At 40.6% G+C, this 16,674-nt stretch overlaps 1 protein-coding gene across 2 annotated transcripts; it reads right to left on the bottom strand.

Annotated features, from left to right (window-relative positions):
* Window positions 1-467: 467 nt before the first annotated feature.
* On the bottom strand, window positions 468-16,289 carry keap1a (kelch-like ECH-associated protein 1a). 2 transcript variants are annotated; one of them, XM_082516218.1, is made up of 12 exons: window positions 15,467-16,289; window positions 9,714-10,572; window positions 7,302-7,501; window positions 7,055-7,211; window positions 6,087-6,179; window positions 5,768-5,914; window positions 5,524-5,630; window positions 4,678-4,807; window positions 4,143-4,339; window positions 2,322-2,527; window positions 1,666-1,842; window positions 468-1,061 (listed from the first exon to the last, which is right to left on the bottom strand). In XM_082516218.1, exons 2-12 carry the CDS (start codon window positions 9,924-9,926, stop codon window positions 880-882), a joined length of 1,809 nt encoding a protein of 602 aa, XP_082372344.1. In that variant the 5' UTR covers window positions 9,927-10,572; window positions 15,467-16,289; the 3' UTR covers window positions 468-879. The 2 variants fall into 2 exon arrangements, with proteins under 2 accessions (XP_082372344.1, XP_082372345.1); XM_082516219.1 differs by lacking the exon at window positions 15,467-16,289 and adding an exon at window positions 15,360-15,460.
* Between the last annotated feature and the right edge of the window lie 385 nt (window positions 16,290-16,674).

Consider the following 16,674-nt stretch of genomic DNA (forward strand, 5'->3'; position numbering starts at 1 on the left):
ACTAATGCTGTATAGACTCCAGCGCCTTGTCTTGTGAAATGCTGGGATAAAGGCTTTGTGAGGGTTCTGCAGGTTAGCTCTAACTATTGTGAGCCATAAAACATGGACACATACTCTTTATCAAAGTGGGATATTACTCCTCGTAGTGCTCGCATACCTTAGTCCTGGGCGGGTGGCTGTATGTCGATTTAGAGCCAAAAAGCCTTTGTCATATCTAAACTGTCAGTGTCACAGGAGTTCGTTTGCACGTCCATCCAGAGAAGACATTTTTGTTGCGGTGCACAGTTTTTATTGGACCTATTCCACCATCTAGTGGTGGTGCATCTGCTGTTACCTACCGCAGCTGCTCGAGTCCCCGATGAGAACACAAGAAGTGAAACAAATTGGCAAATGAGGAAATGCAAATGATTAATATTTTTGTCATTTACACATTTGATTTATTTATTTTCAGAAACAGAGTGTACTAATTTTAAAAAACAAAAAGGCAGCTTTGGGTGAAACAAAATGAAGAAGTCAAATGTAGAGAGGAACTAGAAATAAGTTCGCCTTCTAAACAAAACACTGAGGAGTTAAAAAGAAGTTAAGAACAATATTTAATTAAATAGTAATTAATTCAGTAGCACCTTGTTGATTGCAAGGCCGCGATCATATACTGACTGCATCACTTGATCCCCAGCAGATGTAGAAATATATTCCTTCCTCTTCAAAGTCCCCATATAGTCAATATCTGCAGTGTTCCACAGTGTAACCGAGATCAGTTCGGGTGGGGGGATAGCTGTTTTTATTTGGAAATATCGTCATTTAATGCACAGCCCCCTGTTGAAAAGCAGCACCACTTGGAAGTGTATTCAGCACTTGAGACTTCAACAGATTCCATCCTCATCCCATGGCGTCTCCCTCTTCTTCATCTTCCTCAGGCAGGCTCCCGGGACAGGGCTCCATGGTAACAGCGACGCCCATGCCGCTGCGTCCAACGGGCATGTCTGTGACACATGTCCATTCATTTCTATCGGGACAGTAGCATTCAACGCTGGACAGAAAGCCGTGTTGGTTAAAACCTCCTAAGTGGGACACACACACACACACACACACACACACACACACACACACACACACACACACACAATGATTAGCAAACATTTGCATCAATAAATAATTATTAATTATTCTGTCTTTAGGGGGTTTATTTGCGATTTCAGAACTAATTTACAAAACAGATTTTAAAGAAAACTTTTCCTTTTAAAAAAAAAAGAAAAAAAAAAGAAAAAAGATTGCAGTTATGAGTTCCTCCCAATGTGATATTTAATTCGCCAGCTGCATATCAGTTTACTATAAGCATCGGAACCACGCTTAACTTCATTTTATTAAATAACACTGAGTCAATGAGCCAGATTGGGAAGAAAACAGAGTGCAGCTCACTCTAGGGTAACAGAGCAGCACCTACTGATCTGCCTACCGGTCAATGAGAGGCATTTAATTACTTAAGTAGTCAGTATTTAGAAGTGTGTGTTGCAACACTCAGTAGAAATCGTGGAAGCGTTTATTACAGATATATTATCCTGTAAACATTAATGACACTGATAAGAGCAACATTTTTCACTCATCGCTTCAGATTCATGAAGTTGTATAATGTGCTTAATACCAAGCATTAGAAACCCGACTGACCGAAGATGAAGATGCGTCCCTGGTGGACAGTGACTCCATGTGCGCTGCGAGAGTACTGCATCGAGGCCCTCTGCTCCCACGTATTCCTGGCTATGTTGTAGCGTTCCATAGTGGCCAGCTGGCTCTGCCCATCATAGCCTCCTATAGCATACAGGTAAGAGTTCACACACACCAAACCTGCAAGCACAAACAACACAAAAAATGAAATTTGCAACATAAACATGCCAGAGTTTCTTGGAGAACATCAGACGAGAAGACTGAAACAACTCTCATGATTACAGTCATCTTAACAGAAATCTGAATTATTTTAATCTGTACAAAGGCAGACGTGTAAAAAAAAAAAAAAAAAAAAAAAAAAGAGCAGGTTGCAGTTTTACATTGGGCTGTTTGTTAGGCAAGAGCAGTGGAAAAATAACATGTTACTTAGTGACTTTTTGAGGTGCTGATAGGTCAGATTTTATTATCTTGGGAGAGCACAAAGTTAGTGCTGTCCCTCTGTTTCCTGTTTTATACTAAGCTGCCTGAAACCTTATTTTGGGCAAAGGTCAGAAAAAGTAAAGACTATGTGAGAGTACTAAAGATAAGCGTGAAAATGGTAAACACTAAATGTGTCTAAACCTGCTTCTCATAAGAGCCAGAAATGCCCACAAACTCACCTAGTCCGCTGCGTATAGTATTCATGGGAGCCAGCTGTTGCCAGGTGTTAGTGTCAGGCTGATATTTCTCAGCTGTGTTCCAGCGGTTCTGTCCATCATAGCCCCCCACTACATACAGGGCCCCCCCGCACACCGCCACGCCGGCTCCCAGGCGAGCAACCGACATTGGACAAACAAAGGTCCAGCGATTAGACTCGGGATCCCACCTGCAAACCAAACAGCATTTGTGCAGAGCACTTAGTGCAATGATAATCTGTTGACAACTCCTAATGATATTACATATTAGTCAATTGACATAATTAAATTAATGTATCAGCGCCGCAAACTTTAAACCGATTCGGTGCGAAGCAGCTGCGCGCGGCAACTCTCTCGGTCTACACGAGCAGTCAACTTTAAGTGGATTAGGTTAAGCTGGCAACCATGTTTGGCAACTATGAAGAAGCTGTACTTGAAGCCAAAGCTATCGCAACACCAGTGAGCGTACAGAGAGACAAGAAAGTCCAGTCGTGTCCTTGGAGAAAACCGGCTGAATTAATATAAAGACAGCTTGGGATAAAGAGTGGCAGCAGGAGGAAACAGCTGCTCAATCCAAGGATGGGGGAAAAAAAAGAAAGCAAAAACCCTGCCTACCAGCACCTCTAAAGTAATTTACCAACAAGATGCAAGAGCTATATCAATCTTCATGTCTAGCTCTCAGCAGAAATAATATATTTATTTAGATCTATATATTTCTTGCATAACAACCCACAGGACTCTTTGCATAGGCAAATAATGGAAGGCATGACAACAAGAAACAATCAACATGAGCAGACGGGACTTCTTGTACTCTGACTGGTTAATGATTAAAAGCGTGTTGGCACAGTTGCTGGCACTGGTCGTATTCCAGCTGAAAACTGCTGATAGGAGTGTGGCTTATATTGCATCACCTGTCCTTTAATGTTCGGAACGCGCCTTAGAAAAAAGCAGCACTAAATTCAAGTCGCTCTTCCCTCTGACATTGTGACATTGGCCCTGCACTATGATCACTAAAATTTCTGCATCTACAGCGAGGTGCGCAACAGCGGCAAATTAGGAGCAAGGAGGTACGACTCCCCGCCGAGTCTCCGGCATGTTGCTTGCATTCGTTTGGGAAGCATCCTCAGGAGAAGAGCCGTTGCTGCCAACACCGATTACTATAAATGCTCTCGTCTCCTTTGATGTGTTACACTTTCAGTTTTCATCTCAATACTTTTATCAGCTTTCATTATATTTAGCAGCTTCTCAGAAGAAGATTTCCAACTGGTTTCTGATGAGCTCTAATAATTCTCTGCTGACTAGCATCTTTAAGACAGTTTTACATTTCAATCTATTAAAAAAGTGTTTAAGGTCACACTTGAAGTAGAAAGCTAATAATATCAATAGAAAGTGCCATTCTTGAGACTTTCTGTTAGTAATCTAACCTACATGAAAGCATTATATCTCCTTCTCGCGGCAACGAGAGGTAAAGTATACGCAACCAGATCTACATTCCTAAGAAGTTTGTCTGTACATGTTTTGAACGACCTCATGTTTTTGATGTTATGATGTCTAATTAGGCTAAGAGGAATACCAGCAAATTCTTGACTGCTCTTTAGCTTGAATAGCAGCCATTCATTTAATCTCTCTGGTGGCAGTCCCCATACGTGCGCCGAGGTAACTGCGCTTCTAAAAATCTGCATCTTAAAAAGAAAATCTGTGCTTCCACATTCAGCTTATTAAACACAACTTTAATGAAGTCAAATTACTTCTCGAGTGTCGAGTTAAAGACATAAATCGTCAAATAACAGCACAGAGATGTCTCACTTTTCCACCGTGTTGTGGTGTATCGAGCTCTGGGAGCCTCCGACAGCATAGACGCAGCCATCCACCACGCCCACCCCGACCCGGTTCCTGGGGATGTTGAGGGAGGCTCGCTGGCTCCACTGGTTGGTCATGGGGTTGTAGCAGCTCAGGGCGTTGGACTCTGTGTTGGTTTGAAGCGACAGGTTTCTGCCTCCAACCTGCGTTTAAGAACACTTTAAAAGTTTATGTTGAGAAAAGTGAAAAGAAAAACAACCCAGAAATCGCACTCACTGGCCACTTCATTAAGAACACTTTTTTGATGCTTGATATGAATTTCATTAGGTGGTTTTGACCATGTTTATCTCCATAACTGCATTGAGCTGCTGACATGTGATTGGCTCATTACATATTTTAATTTACGTGGACTTGAGCAGGTGTACTGAATAAAGAGTCCAGCAAGAGTAACTCTGAGTTTACTGCATTGTATCTGATCTCTGCGTGTTGTTCACAAATTAAAGCTCATTTCATTGACTGTATGATAACTGATGCAACATACAGTGTAGAGCAGTCCAAACAGTGTGCAGGCTCCCAGACCACTGCATGGCGTCCCCATGTCAGCCAGTTTTATCCAAATATTCCTCCTTGGATCGTAGGCCTCCATGGATGCCAGAGAATGCTGCCGGTATCTGAACAGACAAAAGAAAGTAGTGACTGGCTAGTTACTAAGATGAATGTCCAGAGTAAATAAACAGCTTTTCATGAGAGCTTGTGACATAACTTTGAATCCTTTGTTTGTTATTTGTATAAAGGTTAAAAAGGATATAAAGGATCTTGTCATATAGAGGCACAAATGCCAAAGATATAATATGGTGATTCATGTATGCATGCAAAGCTGGTCTCAAAATTTAGTCTTAATAAGTAGGAAATGTGAAAATAATACTCCAGTCATTATCTGCTCTTCCTTATGTCAATACGCACTGATTGCTATGATTGTGTCTGTGTTTCCACAACAGCATCATCCCATAAAACAGGTCTATGAAAACAGAACAACATGATCATTAAAAAAAAGTCAATACAGCTCAATCATCAGTTAGAAGTTTACGCAGACAGGATGATTTCTCTTATGATAACACCAAGTCGAAAAACAGATTTTTCTATGATGGATAGGAGCCCAAAAAGCAGGGCTACTCTGCAAGGAAGACAGACTGTGTAACCTGCTCAACAGTCACCAGATGGCAGACTGAGCAACTTTCTGAATTCTTGATAAAACACAGTCTGAGCTCATTACCACGATAGTGTATTGTCTGATAATAATGATTAATATATGACAATCAGAACCTCAAAATATTTGCTGCAGCCAGTCACACATGTTTGCTGAGCATACACAGTGTTTGATAACTACCCGCCGGCCACGTAGATAAACTGAGTTCCCCGATTAGGAGCAGGAGGAAGCTTCCTCAGGGTCATATCCTGGAAGATTTTGGACAGGAAGTCCTTACAGGAATTAGCCTAAAATTAAGATAGGACACAAAATAAAATAAAAAATATATGGGAAAAAAAATGGGTCATATGGCTTTTTTTTTTTTTCTTTTACACTTTGATACCAAAATAGCATACTAGTTTTTATAAGTGCAGCTGTGGTTTACCTTGCTGAGGATGGGACAGGACAGCAGCTGGTTCTTCAGGAACTTAGGCGGCAACGCATAGATGTGAACTGCATTCAAGAGGGCATGCAAATAGGGGGCTCTGCTCTCCATATCCCAGCGTACCCAGTCTGTGCAGGCTTTATACACCTGATGTGGATTTTATTCAAATATATTAATGCACAATTTGTTATTTATGTCTAATAGAGAATCTAACAGGAGATTCATTTAAGTATATTTTTGAATGAATACCATTTGTGAATGAAATGCCTGTTGTATGGCTCTCAATCAGATTTCAGATTTTTATTTTAGGGTCACACACCTCAGACTCACAGAGCACCTTGAGACTGTCCTGACTGATGAGCTCCAGCAGCTGGCAGTGAGTAAGACTGAAGAATTCCTCTTCTTTGGTCACCTTCAAGACAGATGCAGCATTTGGATTTTATTCAGTTTACTTTTCAACTTTAAGTATTACTTCCATTGATGTGAGTCGACAGGTATGAGGCAGCGGGAGAAACTAAAAAGCTAGATTCCATCATTTCATGAAAAAGGCAACAGGAGAAGTCAGAATAAGTATTGGCAAAAAGAACATAAAAGGCTTGGCAGTGACAGGGGGGCTCGATTTGTTCTCGACTCAGACAGATATGTGGAGCTCGGTTTTGGGTAAGCATTAAACTGACACTGAGTCAAAGTTCTTCGGTTATGTAAAGCGCTCAGAAACAAAACAGAACACGAGCCAGTGAGGTGGGTCTCTAAACTGTGCATAATTATGTGGGGACAAGTAAAACACAGTGATGATTCTGTGGGATAAGACTGCCCCATGTCTGCCTGTCCACATATATTCACCTATCACCATAGTTATCTCTCAGTTCTTGTGCTTTGCCTTAACAAAATCATCCCCACTGAGTTGGCTGAACTACCTACAGCTAGTTAGTCTTCAGAACAGGTTACTGCCAGATTGGACTTGTTCGCATGCTCTCCACCCTTGGGTGGAGTTTGGCCTGCTATGCCAGTGCTCACAGATAGGAAAGGTGCTGTTTCACAAGGTTTTGTTCAGATGTCTCTGAGAGAAAATAGATGTTAAGAGAGGCATTTTAATGCACCCAAGTATGGCTGTTGCACCCGGCTCAGATATAGGCTCAGCTGATAAGTACAGAAGTGGATCTATTTGCCTAGGTGCAAATAGGCCCTCTGCTCAACTTCTTTTTAGCTACGCGAGAATAATTTGAGATAAAAGACACAGTTTCTCATAATAATAACTGCACGTAAAGCTGTTGCATGTGCTGTTACCTCACTGAAGTGTGTATTGATGTACTCCCGACTCTGTTGATGCAGTTCTGTGCAACCGATCTCCTCAGCGAAGCGGGAGATACCAATGACGTTAGCTGGCTCTAGGTGTTTAATCAGATAATCGCAGCATGCCTTTGCCACATCCTCAATCTGATACCTTGCAGGATGTAAAAGAAGCAGAGGAGCATTATAGTCTTCACCTCAAAATATGACTTAACACAGTGGTCTGGATCTAAAATATGTTTACCTCATAGCAGCCAAAAGCACATGCAATACACACTTTTCTCCCACTGTTATGTGAGAGGTGTAGGCAAAGTCAATAAGTCTCCCGACCACCTCAGGGCAGACATCACGCAGGGTGACCTCCGAAGCGTGACACTCCTTGAAGCTGCTGGTAAACATGGCTCTGAAGTAGGAGCTACAGGAGGCCAGCACAACTTTGTGAACCTGAAAGAAAAAGGTTGTGATGATAATGAAACACTGGAAATGTGCTCAACAACTGAATGACAAGCGATCCAAGAAAAATTATGAGCTCATTTTGAATTAGACGGCAGCAACAAAAAGGAAGTTGGAACTGGGAGAACAAAAGGCTGAAAATGAAACGTAGTTGGAGTAATGACAATTGTTCTAATGTGTGGATTTTGTGTGTGTGAGTGCGATTCAGCTTCGACCTTGGCAGATTAGTGTCTCCAGTGACTGAGCTAATGATAAATCCCACTGAAGTAAAATAGCATAAACTGCATGAGACATGAAGGGAAGTATATTCATACGTGACTGAATAGTCATTCGTGATGGAGCTAATGATAGGTCACGTTGAAGTACAACATAGAAAAGAAGAAACCATTGTGATGGAGTGGTTTTGATGTTTGAATTTGGCTTTAAATCTTGTATGTGAAATGTCCCAGAGAGAGTGAGAAGCAATAGGGTGTGACTTAAAATAAGGAGATTGTAGACACCAAAAAGAGCAAAAGAGGATAAAAGAGGGCTCCTAGGAACAGTCAAAGCTGTTCTTGCTCTAGTTTCTTTGTGATAGGCAGTAAACATCTGGCCCTGGGAGTCCACAATTAGAAATTACAGCAAGAAATGCCAGAGGAGCAACCACTGCCCGAACACTCTGGACTCATGAATAGGTTTTTATATTTCTTGGCTTTTCCTCTTCTCATTTTTTCCGTGTTATATTATAAAGTCAAACATGCAATTAATTAAAGTTGTTAATTAAATCACTTAAGTAATTATTATTAAGTATAATTTATTTAATTTGGCTTTTGCTTTGCTACTGCTAAATTGCGTAAATTAAATATCCTGCATTCAAAAAGTCTAAATTGTGGACATTTCCTTTTTAATCCCTTGTGAAAAAGTAAAGGTTAAAACCTGTGTATTATTATAAGATCGCTCAAGGGGTTCTTACAAGTTACTCTAGCCTTAAAAATTAACAGATCCTCTGGGCCTACTTTTCCAGACCACTAAATGTTAACTAACTGGGCTAAGAAGTGCAGGGATTTAGAGGAGAGCTGCTGATAACAGGTATGGCTGAAGGTAGAGGGCTTGACCAGAGGGCCACCCTGGCAAGGATGCTTTCAAAGGAAGCAAGAACGACATTTGGAGGACAGAGAAGCAGGTAGAGCTGGGCATGTCTCGTCCCCTGCCTACTGGGTAATACTCATAGGAACAGAGACTCACAATTTTTAAACAGAGAGGTGGTACCACACCTTCTTGTATTGGGGGTGGGGGGTTGGATAGTGCAAAGGCACCATATGTGAACATGATCCACACACATCCCGTTTGACCAAAGCTCATTTTAATGGATCTCTGATGATATCAGGGTGCATTAGTGCCTGTGAAATAGCCAGATCAAACATCTGGCAAGGCACCATCAATGCTGGAAGATGTATAGAGGTTACATATGCTCCCATTCTGATGACGTCTTTTTTAGGAAGGGCTTGCATATTTCAGCGAGACAACGCGAAACTGCATATGGAATCTATTCCAACTGCATGGCTTCATAGTAGAAGAGTCTGGGTGCTACACTGGTCTGCCTGCACTGAAAACATGAAATGAGATAATATGACAAAGACGACCCAAGACTGACGAGCAGGTGGAATCTATATCAGACAAGAATGGAACAAGGTATCTCCCAAAGGTTCAGCAGCTGATCTCCTCAGCTCACAGAGGCGTAATGAGTGTTGTTAAAAGAAGAGGTGATGCTACACTGTGGTAAACATGGCCCTGTCCTTTTTTAGAGACATGTTGCTGCCATCGAATTCAAAATACCGTCTTACAAATGGTCCAATTACTCAGTTTGAGCATTTGATGTTTTCTGCGTTCTATTGTGAGTAAAATGCGGTTTATAAGATTTGCAAATTGTTTTTTTTTATTTATTTACGCTTTAAAAAAAAATGGGTTCACATTAATATGAATCATTTTGAATAATTATTCTCTTATATATTTAACTTGTCCGAGAGCCTTTTATTATATTTGGCGTGCACTTTGCAAGTTTCTAAAATGTAAATGGAAAAACTTGCTGTCACTGCGCGTTGTTTTTCAGCAGCACTTTTTAAATGCTGACCTTTGTATTAAATTTAAATTGTCATAAAAAAAAAAAATAACCCAACAACACAAACTACACTATGATTCTAAAACTTCAAACACGACCCATTACCTTGAAGTCGACTGTCCTCTCCTTGTATGTGACATGCAGCACCAGATCACACAGCAGTTCGTTCTGCCGGAACTCATCCATGGCCTTCAGGGCCCTTGAAGCATGGTTCTCGACGGTGTAGTCAAGATATCCAGACCCACGCATAGAGGGAACCACAATAGCTGAGAAATCTGAGTCGCATGTTGGACGTTTCTTCTTTTTAGGGCAGTGCATTATGGGGAGAAAGCACTTTAGATCTAGTTTTTCAGTGATACAGTCTTTTACAGTCAAACGTTTTTAGTTCTTATCCCATTGGATTCAAACTTTCAACAGAGAAAGTTCCTTTGGTCTTCAACTCATCAGTAGGTAAAGGCTACAGTGTGCAAGTATCCTCAGTTCCTCCATTTTGCCAAAAAACATTCAACACAAAAATAGTCTTTTAGCATGTCGACAACCCCCTGTGTAATAGTACATTCCATCGGTGATCACTGCTACAGCCAGCAGGCGAAGTAAGATGTCCAGATGCTGCAAAAATTAAGCTCAAGTCATGCGTTTCTCTGCAGAAATACAGCAAGGAACCGTATTTGTAAACTGACGGTGAACCACATAAGGCTCGCTCAGCCACGTATCCTGCCCCATCTGACATGACTGACAATATTTGTGTCACACAGTTCCCAAAGCAAAAGCAACGATCATGAAATTACTTTTGGTCCGGATTTGAAAGAATTCAGGCTTTTCAAAGTAGTCCATTCTGACGTTTTCCAACGTCTTCTGCCATTTAGCGTTTTTACATGAAAAAAGGAAGCGGTTGGCACATGTGTGCAACTGCAATCAGTTGTATCATAGCAGGGATTCTTCTTCAACTCATGTGATGCTTATCCTGGAGAGAAGAGGGTAAAACAGAGAGAGGGGGGGTGTTAGGAAAGCTGAGAGTTTTTCAGTGATTTAAAAAGAAGCAAATATAATCAAGATCTCCGGATATGGCATTTTTTTCTTATGCGTATGTGGGTGTGTTACTGTGACACACTGTGGGTTTCACTTCCTTACAAATGAATCCGAAAAAAACGTGTTGTGACGAACTGCTTTATGACACACCTTTCAGGAAATAATCACTGTGTTTGTGATTTCTTCTAAGATTTTCATAACTGCAGGTTAACAGTCTGCATATAAACCAGTTATCCTTGTACTTTTTTGTTTTTGTGTTATTTAATTTCTATTGCTTGATTTCATTTTTGACTTCCATATGACTAAATGTGATATTTTATCCTCATAGAGTGACATCTGGCTAAATACAGATTTGTTAGGACTGATATTTAAGAGAAGTGAAATTACACAACCAGATAATGACTTTCAAGCTATTGTGATCATTGTCCTTAAACTTTTTTTAAACTGTTGTCACAGGGCAGGAGGTGGGGTACACCCATGACCAGTTTAGAACCACCAGTAAGCCTGAGTGAGAGTCCTTCAGCTTCCCCTATAGTATATATAGATTTTTATCATGCTACCTGAGGATAATAATTAAATATAGTTATTAAAAGAAAAAAAAAAAGCAACTTTGATCTATCCAAATGAGTCATCAGGCACATGCTAATTTTTAACTTGCATATTTTGATGTATGTGGTATATCTTGCTATTTTAACGTAATACTGACCTGCCAGATTGGTCTATACATGTTCAGAGAATGACGCTTATTTTATTTTGTTTTGTATTTTTTAATCCACTATTTAAGTAAATTTAAAATCAAACCATTAAGCTTCGATTGAAGTGCATATTTATGACTTTAATTCAAGATGTTCACCAAAGATTTTGCATTAACTATTCAGGAATTGTTCATTTTTATACATAGCTCCCTGTTTGAGAGGCTCAAAAAATCGAACTTGCATTTTGCATCTTTCACTGAAACTCTCAATATGAGATTTAAATGTTTAAGTTGTAATGTTTAAGTTCGCTATATTTTTGATTAGCCTGATAAACCAAAATAAACATCCATCCATCTTCATCCGCTTTATCCGGGGCCGGGTCGCGGGGGCAGCAGCCCAAAATAAACCTATCAAACAGATAGCGAAAAAGCCTTAGGTGTGGCCATACCCTATCAGAATTAATCTAAAATCAGAAACTTGGACGAGGTCTGGTCAGTAAGCTCCAACATCAGGCATTTGCCTCACTGAAATCACTGACACTAAAGACCAAGCAATGGTGGAAGCGTGAGTGACTGCCATTCGTCTGGAGGCCAATTTGTTTGCCCAAAGTTTTGTTTTTGCTACAGGGTGTCCTCTCAACTTACAAACTTATTTACGTCTTATGTAAGAGATATGCAAAAGGTTTTGTGTAACAGGTTTAAAGATAATTAGAAGAATTAATGCATTAAGCTGTCAAATTATGAAAAAATGCAAGTAAATAAAAGACAAAAACAATTATTTTGTAGCACACGTCTTTATGCAGAACAGCACACCTTGATCAGCTACTTGTCAAGCAAACAGTAAAATCTCCTGCATGCCAGCGTCAGTTGCTGCTGCTCCAGCTTGAAGCAAAACAAATCAGCTCATGAGGTGGAGATGAAGAAAGGACTTTTGTTATCTTGCCTGGTAGATATAGTGCATTTGTCTGTGTGAGAACCCTTGGAATCATTAAACATGTAAGCATTAAGGCGGACAAATCAAGGCCCCGCTGAAGGCTAAACCATGCAAGATCCTTTTGACTATTATATGCAAAATGTCATCATTTGCAGCTTTTTGGCAACACGCGTGCATAATTAAAATACTATTGCCACACACATTTTGGAAGATTTTTTTTTTTTAAGTCAAAGCAAAAGGTGGTTTAGAGATAAGGGGATTTGCAGAGCTGCACAATTAAATCTACTCAGCCACCAGCTACCTCACATCTCAGCCTACAGTTAGTCAGCCTGCTTGCTGGTCATATGACCCAATGTGTCAGACAAAGGGGGGGTAGGGCAGAAAAAATGAGATTTTCAGGGAAGCACACACTGATGACAGTAAAATGATGGAGAAAAAAAAAAAAGATAAGAGGGGGAAGTCCACTTGAGGAGGGAGTAAAACAGTAACGCTGATATGACACTTGGTCTGACCAGTTTATTGATTCTAGCTAGATATGAAGGTTCTGTTTGACCGAGGTCCTCACCGGTAGCACCGCAGTGGGAGTGCAGTTTAGTTTAGTTGCATTTAGAAACTCCTTAAATCAAATATCTCAATTTGATTTAAGGAGTTTCTTTCTTCCTTTTTCTTTAAAAGCAGTTTTTTGTCAGATGATATCATACTTTTGACACTAAAAACAAAGAGAAGCATTGAAGCCACTGATTCCGGCTGCAGATGAGTTTGCTTTTCATAAAATCACACGCCATTCTTAGTGCAGAATTTCTGAGAAGAAACAAATGGGGCAGACAGTTAACCATTTACAGATTGCTTCCGTACATCCCGAACAGTAGAGTAACTGGTGCAGTCAGCACTTATGGCAAATTTCCTGTTTAGAAATGTTATTGAATTACTTATTTCAAAACGACCTTTTTAAACAGGTTAAAACTGAAATAAATATCGTCCTAAACTGCTGAGCTGTAATGAGTGCACATCCTTCGAAATGTTTTGTAACAGTAGTGACAAAAGCGCCTCTGCTGTGTCATCTTTCGTGTCACCATTGACTTTTCTCGAGACAAATGTTGATGATGACAAAAGCACATTTTCTGAAAAAAAAGAAAAGGAAAAAAAGAGGAAGACTGGAGTTGAATGCCACGGGATGATTGTAGTGTTTTAAAAAATTGAAACATCTGTTAACTCAGCCATAACAGCCCAACAAGGAAGAAAAAAAAAAAAAAAACCCACTCGTAAGCAAGTTCCGCTGTGCAAGCTTGAATTTTGTAGACCAGTGCATGTGATAACACAAAGTCTAACCAATGTCCGTGCGATGTTCGATTGCACCTATGTGTGAAGAGTGCAGGTAACTGTCCAAGGAAGTGAATGCCATGTATCCTGCTTTCTGCACAGAGCACCCTCACCTAAACCAAAGGAAGTAGGCCTATTTCCAGATGTGATCATTCATTTAATGTGTACTCTCTCTCTCTCTCTGGATAAGATAGCACCTCTACACAGTTGCTATGTTATTTTTATTTGAGTTACTGTTGCTTTCCTATCAGTTCGAAGTAGTCTGGCCATTCTCCTCTTGAATCAACAAGGCAGAGAAGACTCACGCTCACTGGACATCATCCTTTTTCCTGACCATTCTGTGAAAAACCTAAAGATGGTTGAGTGGAAAATCTCAGCAGATCAGCAGTTTTTGAAATACTCAGACCAACCTATCTCCACCAATAACCACACCACGTTCAAAGTCACTTAAATCACCTTTCCCCCCCCAATCTGATGCTCGCTTTGAACTTCAGTTTGACCATGTCTAGATGCCCGAACGCACCAAGCTTCTGCCATTTGATTGGTGGATTAGATATCTGCGTTAATGTGTATTTGACCTATTAAAGAGTCTAATGGACATCATTTAGAAAATCAGACAACACCAGTGCCTCATTTCTCACATTTGAGAGGGATGCAGATCTCCAGCTAAACTGAACAGGTTCTCCCTTTGCTTGCACTCCCACGCTTTAGCGAGTGTCATGACATTCAGCCTAAGATATTTTGTGTAATCTTGCTGGTGAACAGAGAGCACTGATCACATTCCCCCCCTTTAGAGGAAAAACAGTTGACACACTGGAGGTGGTGAAATTTAGGAAATAAGTAGTTCCCAAGCTTCTTGTAAGGAAGTTCAATAAACAGAAACCCTGGCCAAGTGCTACACAGCCTAAAATATTTGAAAAAGAGCTACAATTTATTTGTGTGTGCCATTCAACCAGAGACAGAAACAATAAATACACATCAAGCCTGTTGTGGAACGTGTAGGAAAATAGCTTGTTATCCTAAAAAGCATGCTCTTTTGGGACTTGTGTAGCCTTTCCCCCCTTTCATCTTCTTCTTATTATAAAATTCGCAAATTAATCAACAAACTTGCATTTATCTTTCCCTTATTCAATTAATTACTCAACGGGAAATTGAACTACAGTTATTTCTTTAAAAATTGTATCTACTTTTATTCATTTTATGGAATTTCCTTTTTAAAAGGTCGACAACATTTTTATTTTTTATATGATTTAAAACTGGTCTGGGGACTGTTAGCTTTTTCTGAATAAACGAATCAAGAAAACGAACTATGGCCACCGGATCTGCGTTTAAAATGCAGAAGCACAGCAATAGAGACCTCTTTAACATTTTCTTGCGTCAAAAGAATGATTTAGAGAACTAATATCAAGTAAATATCCCTACGTTTGACTGGTCCTGAACAATAAACAACTTTTTAAAATCAAACCGCCTAAACAAAATTCCACCGGATTCTATTTGAATTTTGCAATTTAGTCAAAATATATTTGATTTTATCTGCAAAACCAAAAACAAATAAAAGGCACAACAGCAGCAGCATTCAGCGCTCCGCATGCAAAGGCGACAAAGCAAACGTTTCAATTTCCCTTTAAGAGTCTGCGCACCAGGAGAGGAAATAAACTCCACTGCTCAACAAGAACCGTACAAACTACCCCAGCCGAGGGATCAGCCTGTCCGTGAACGTTGCTAATGTCGGAATAGTGATGTCAGGAGTGCTGCTGGAGGATCACAAACTCACGAGAACCGTCTTTAAACACATCACAGCGATCCCCCTTTCCTCTCTCCCCCCAACCGAAGGGCGCGTCCGCGCTGGTTTTATTCTCCAACAGCTGCAGATTCACTTACCTACAAAAACACCTGGTCGGCAGCCGCTAAAACTCCTCCGTCGCAAGAGAACGGGGCGCATTCACACAGAAGCCAACTCAAACAAGTTACGCAAGACTTGCCCAATCAGCACGATAAGTGTTCGCCGGTGTTTCTCTGCACAGATCTCTCCGTCCTACCAGGAAACCCGCTGATATCTCGTCCTCCACGTCAAAGGGACAAATGTGCACTTATGAACTTCGTCGATGCTCTGAGTCGCTGAGGGCCGACGTCCAAAGGCTGTAGTGCTGTTGGTGGTGCTGGTGTTGGGGGAGGAGGAATATACACCAACATGACACTGCAACTTTTCACTCCGCAAACATTGTGCGGGGCAATAACTACGCATGTTCAGACCTACACGGCAACTAGTCGGACGCCGCATTCCTCAAAGTGAAACTGAACTTTGACTGGGGCAGGACAGCGGCTTCAGGAATTAGATAATAGTTACGCAGATGAAACACGCTTCAGCGAGAATAACAACAGCATATCTTTTATCCAACAACCCGAAACTCACACACACACACACACACACACACACACTCTCTCTCTCTCTCTCTCTCTCTCTCAGGAGAGTGAGCTGCAGAGGAAATCCACAACATTTCCTGCAGTTCGTTCAGATGGATTAAAATCAGGGCCCATGGTAGAATGGTCAGCTGTTTTCTTTATTCTTTGGCGCTATTAGATGCAGGCTTTGAGTTTCAATAAATCCCTGCGTCGTTATGTTATGCTAAGATATGTCATATCAAAAAAGGATGTCATTTGTTACATCTATACAAAAAACAGAAAAAAACCTGCATGCTTTTTGAGCTATCGAGCTCCTTTATGTGTCCATTCTCTATAATTCCTCAGGATTACTTTAATCTTAGAAACTTGTTTTGAAGGTTTCCCTCTGTTCAGCCTGTGGACAGTTTTTTGTTTCTATTTTCCCCGTCTAGCTGAGGTGGTTGTGGACTCGTTGACTTTATACTTCCTGATAATTTAACTGTCAGCACAGAGACAGAGGTTATTTAAGCCTTTACTTTAACCATGCTTGGGGTTATTTCTTTTGTCTTTTTCATGCTTGTCTGATTGAAATGAAATGTCCACATGTCACCCCATGTAAGGGTTGACAATAATTTTGTCTGGGCTGTTTTAGACGATCTTTGTGGAAAAGGAGATACTTGATTATGTGTTCTAGCAGGACTATGATC

Source organism: Aulonocara stuartgranti, assembly GCF_965226115.1.
Source record: "Aulonocara stuartgranti genome assembly, chromosome: 19".
Taxonomy (NCBI): Eukaryota; Metazoa; Chordata; class Actinopteri; order Cichliformes; family Cichlidae; genus Aulonocara; species Aulonocara stuartgranti.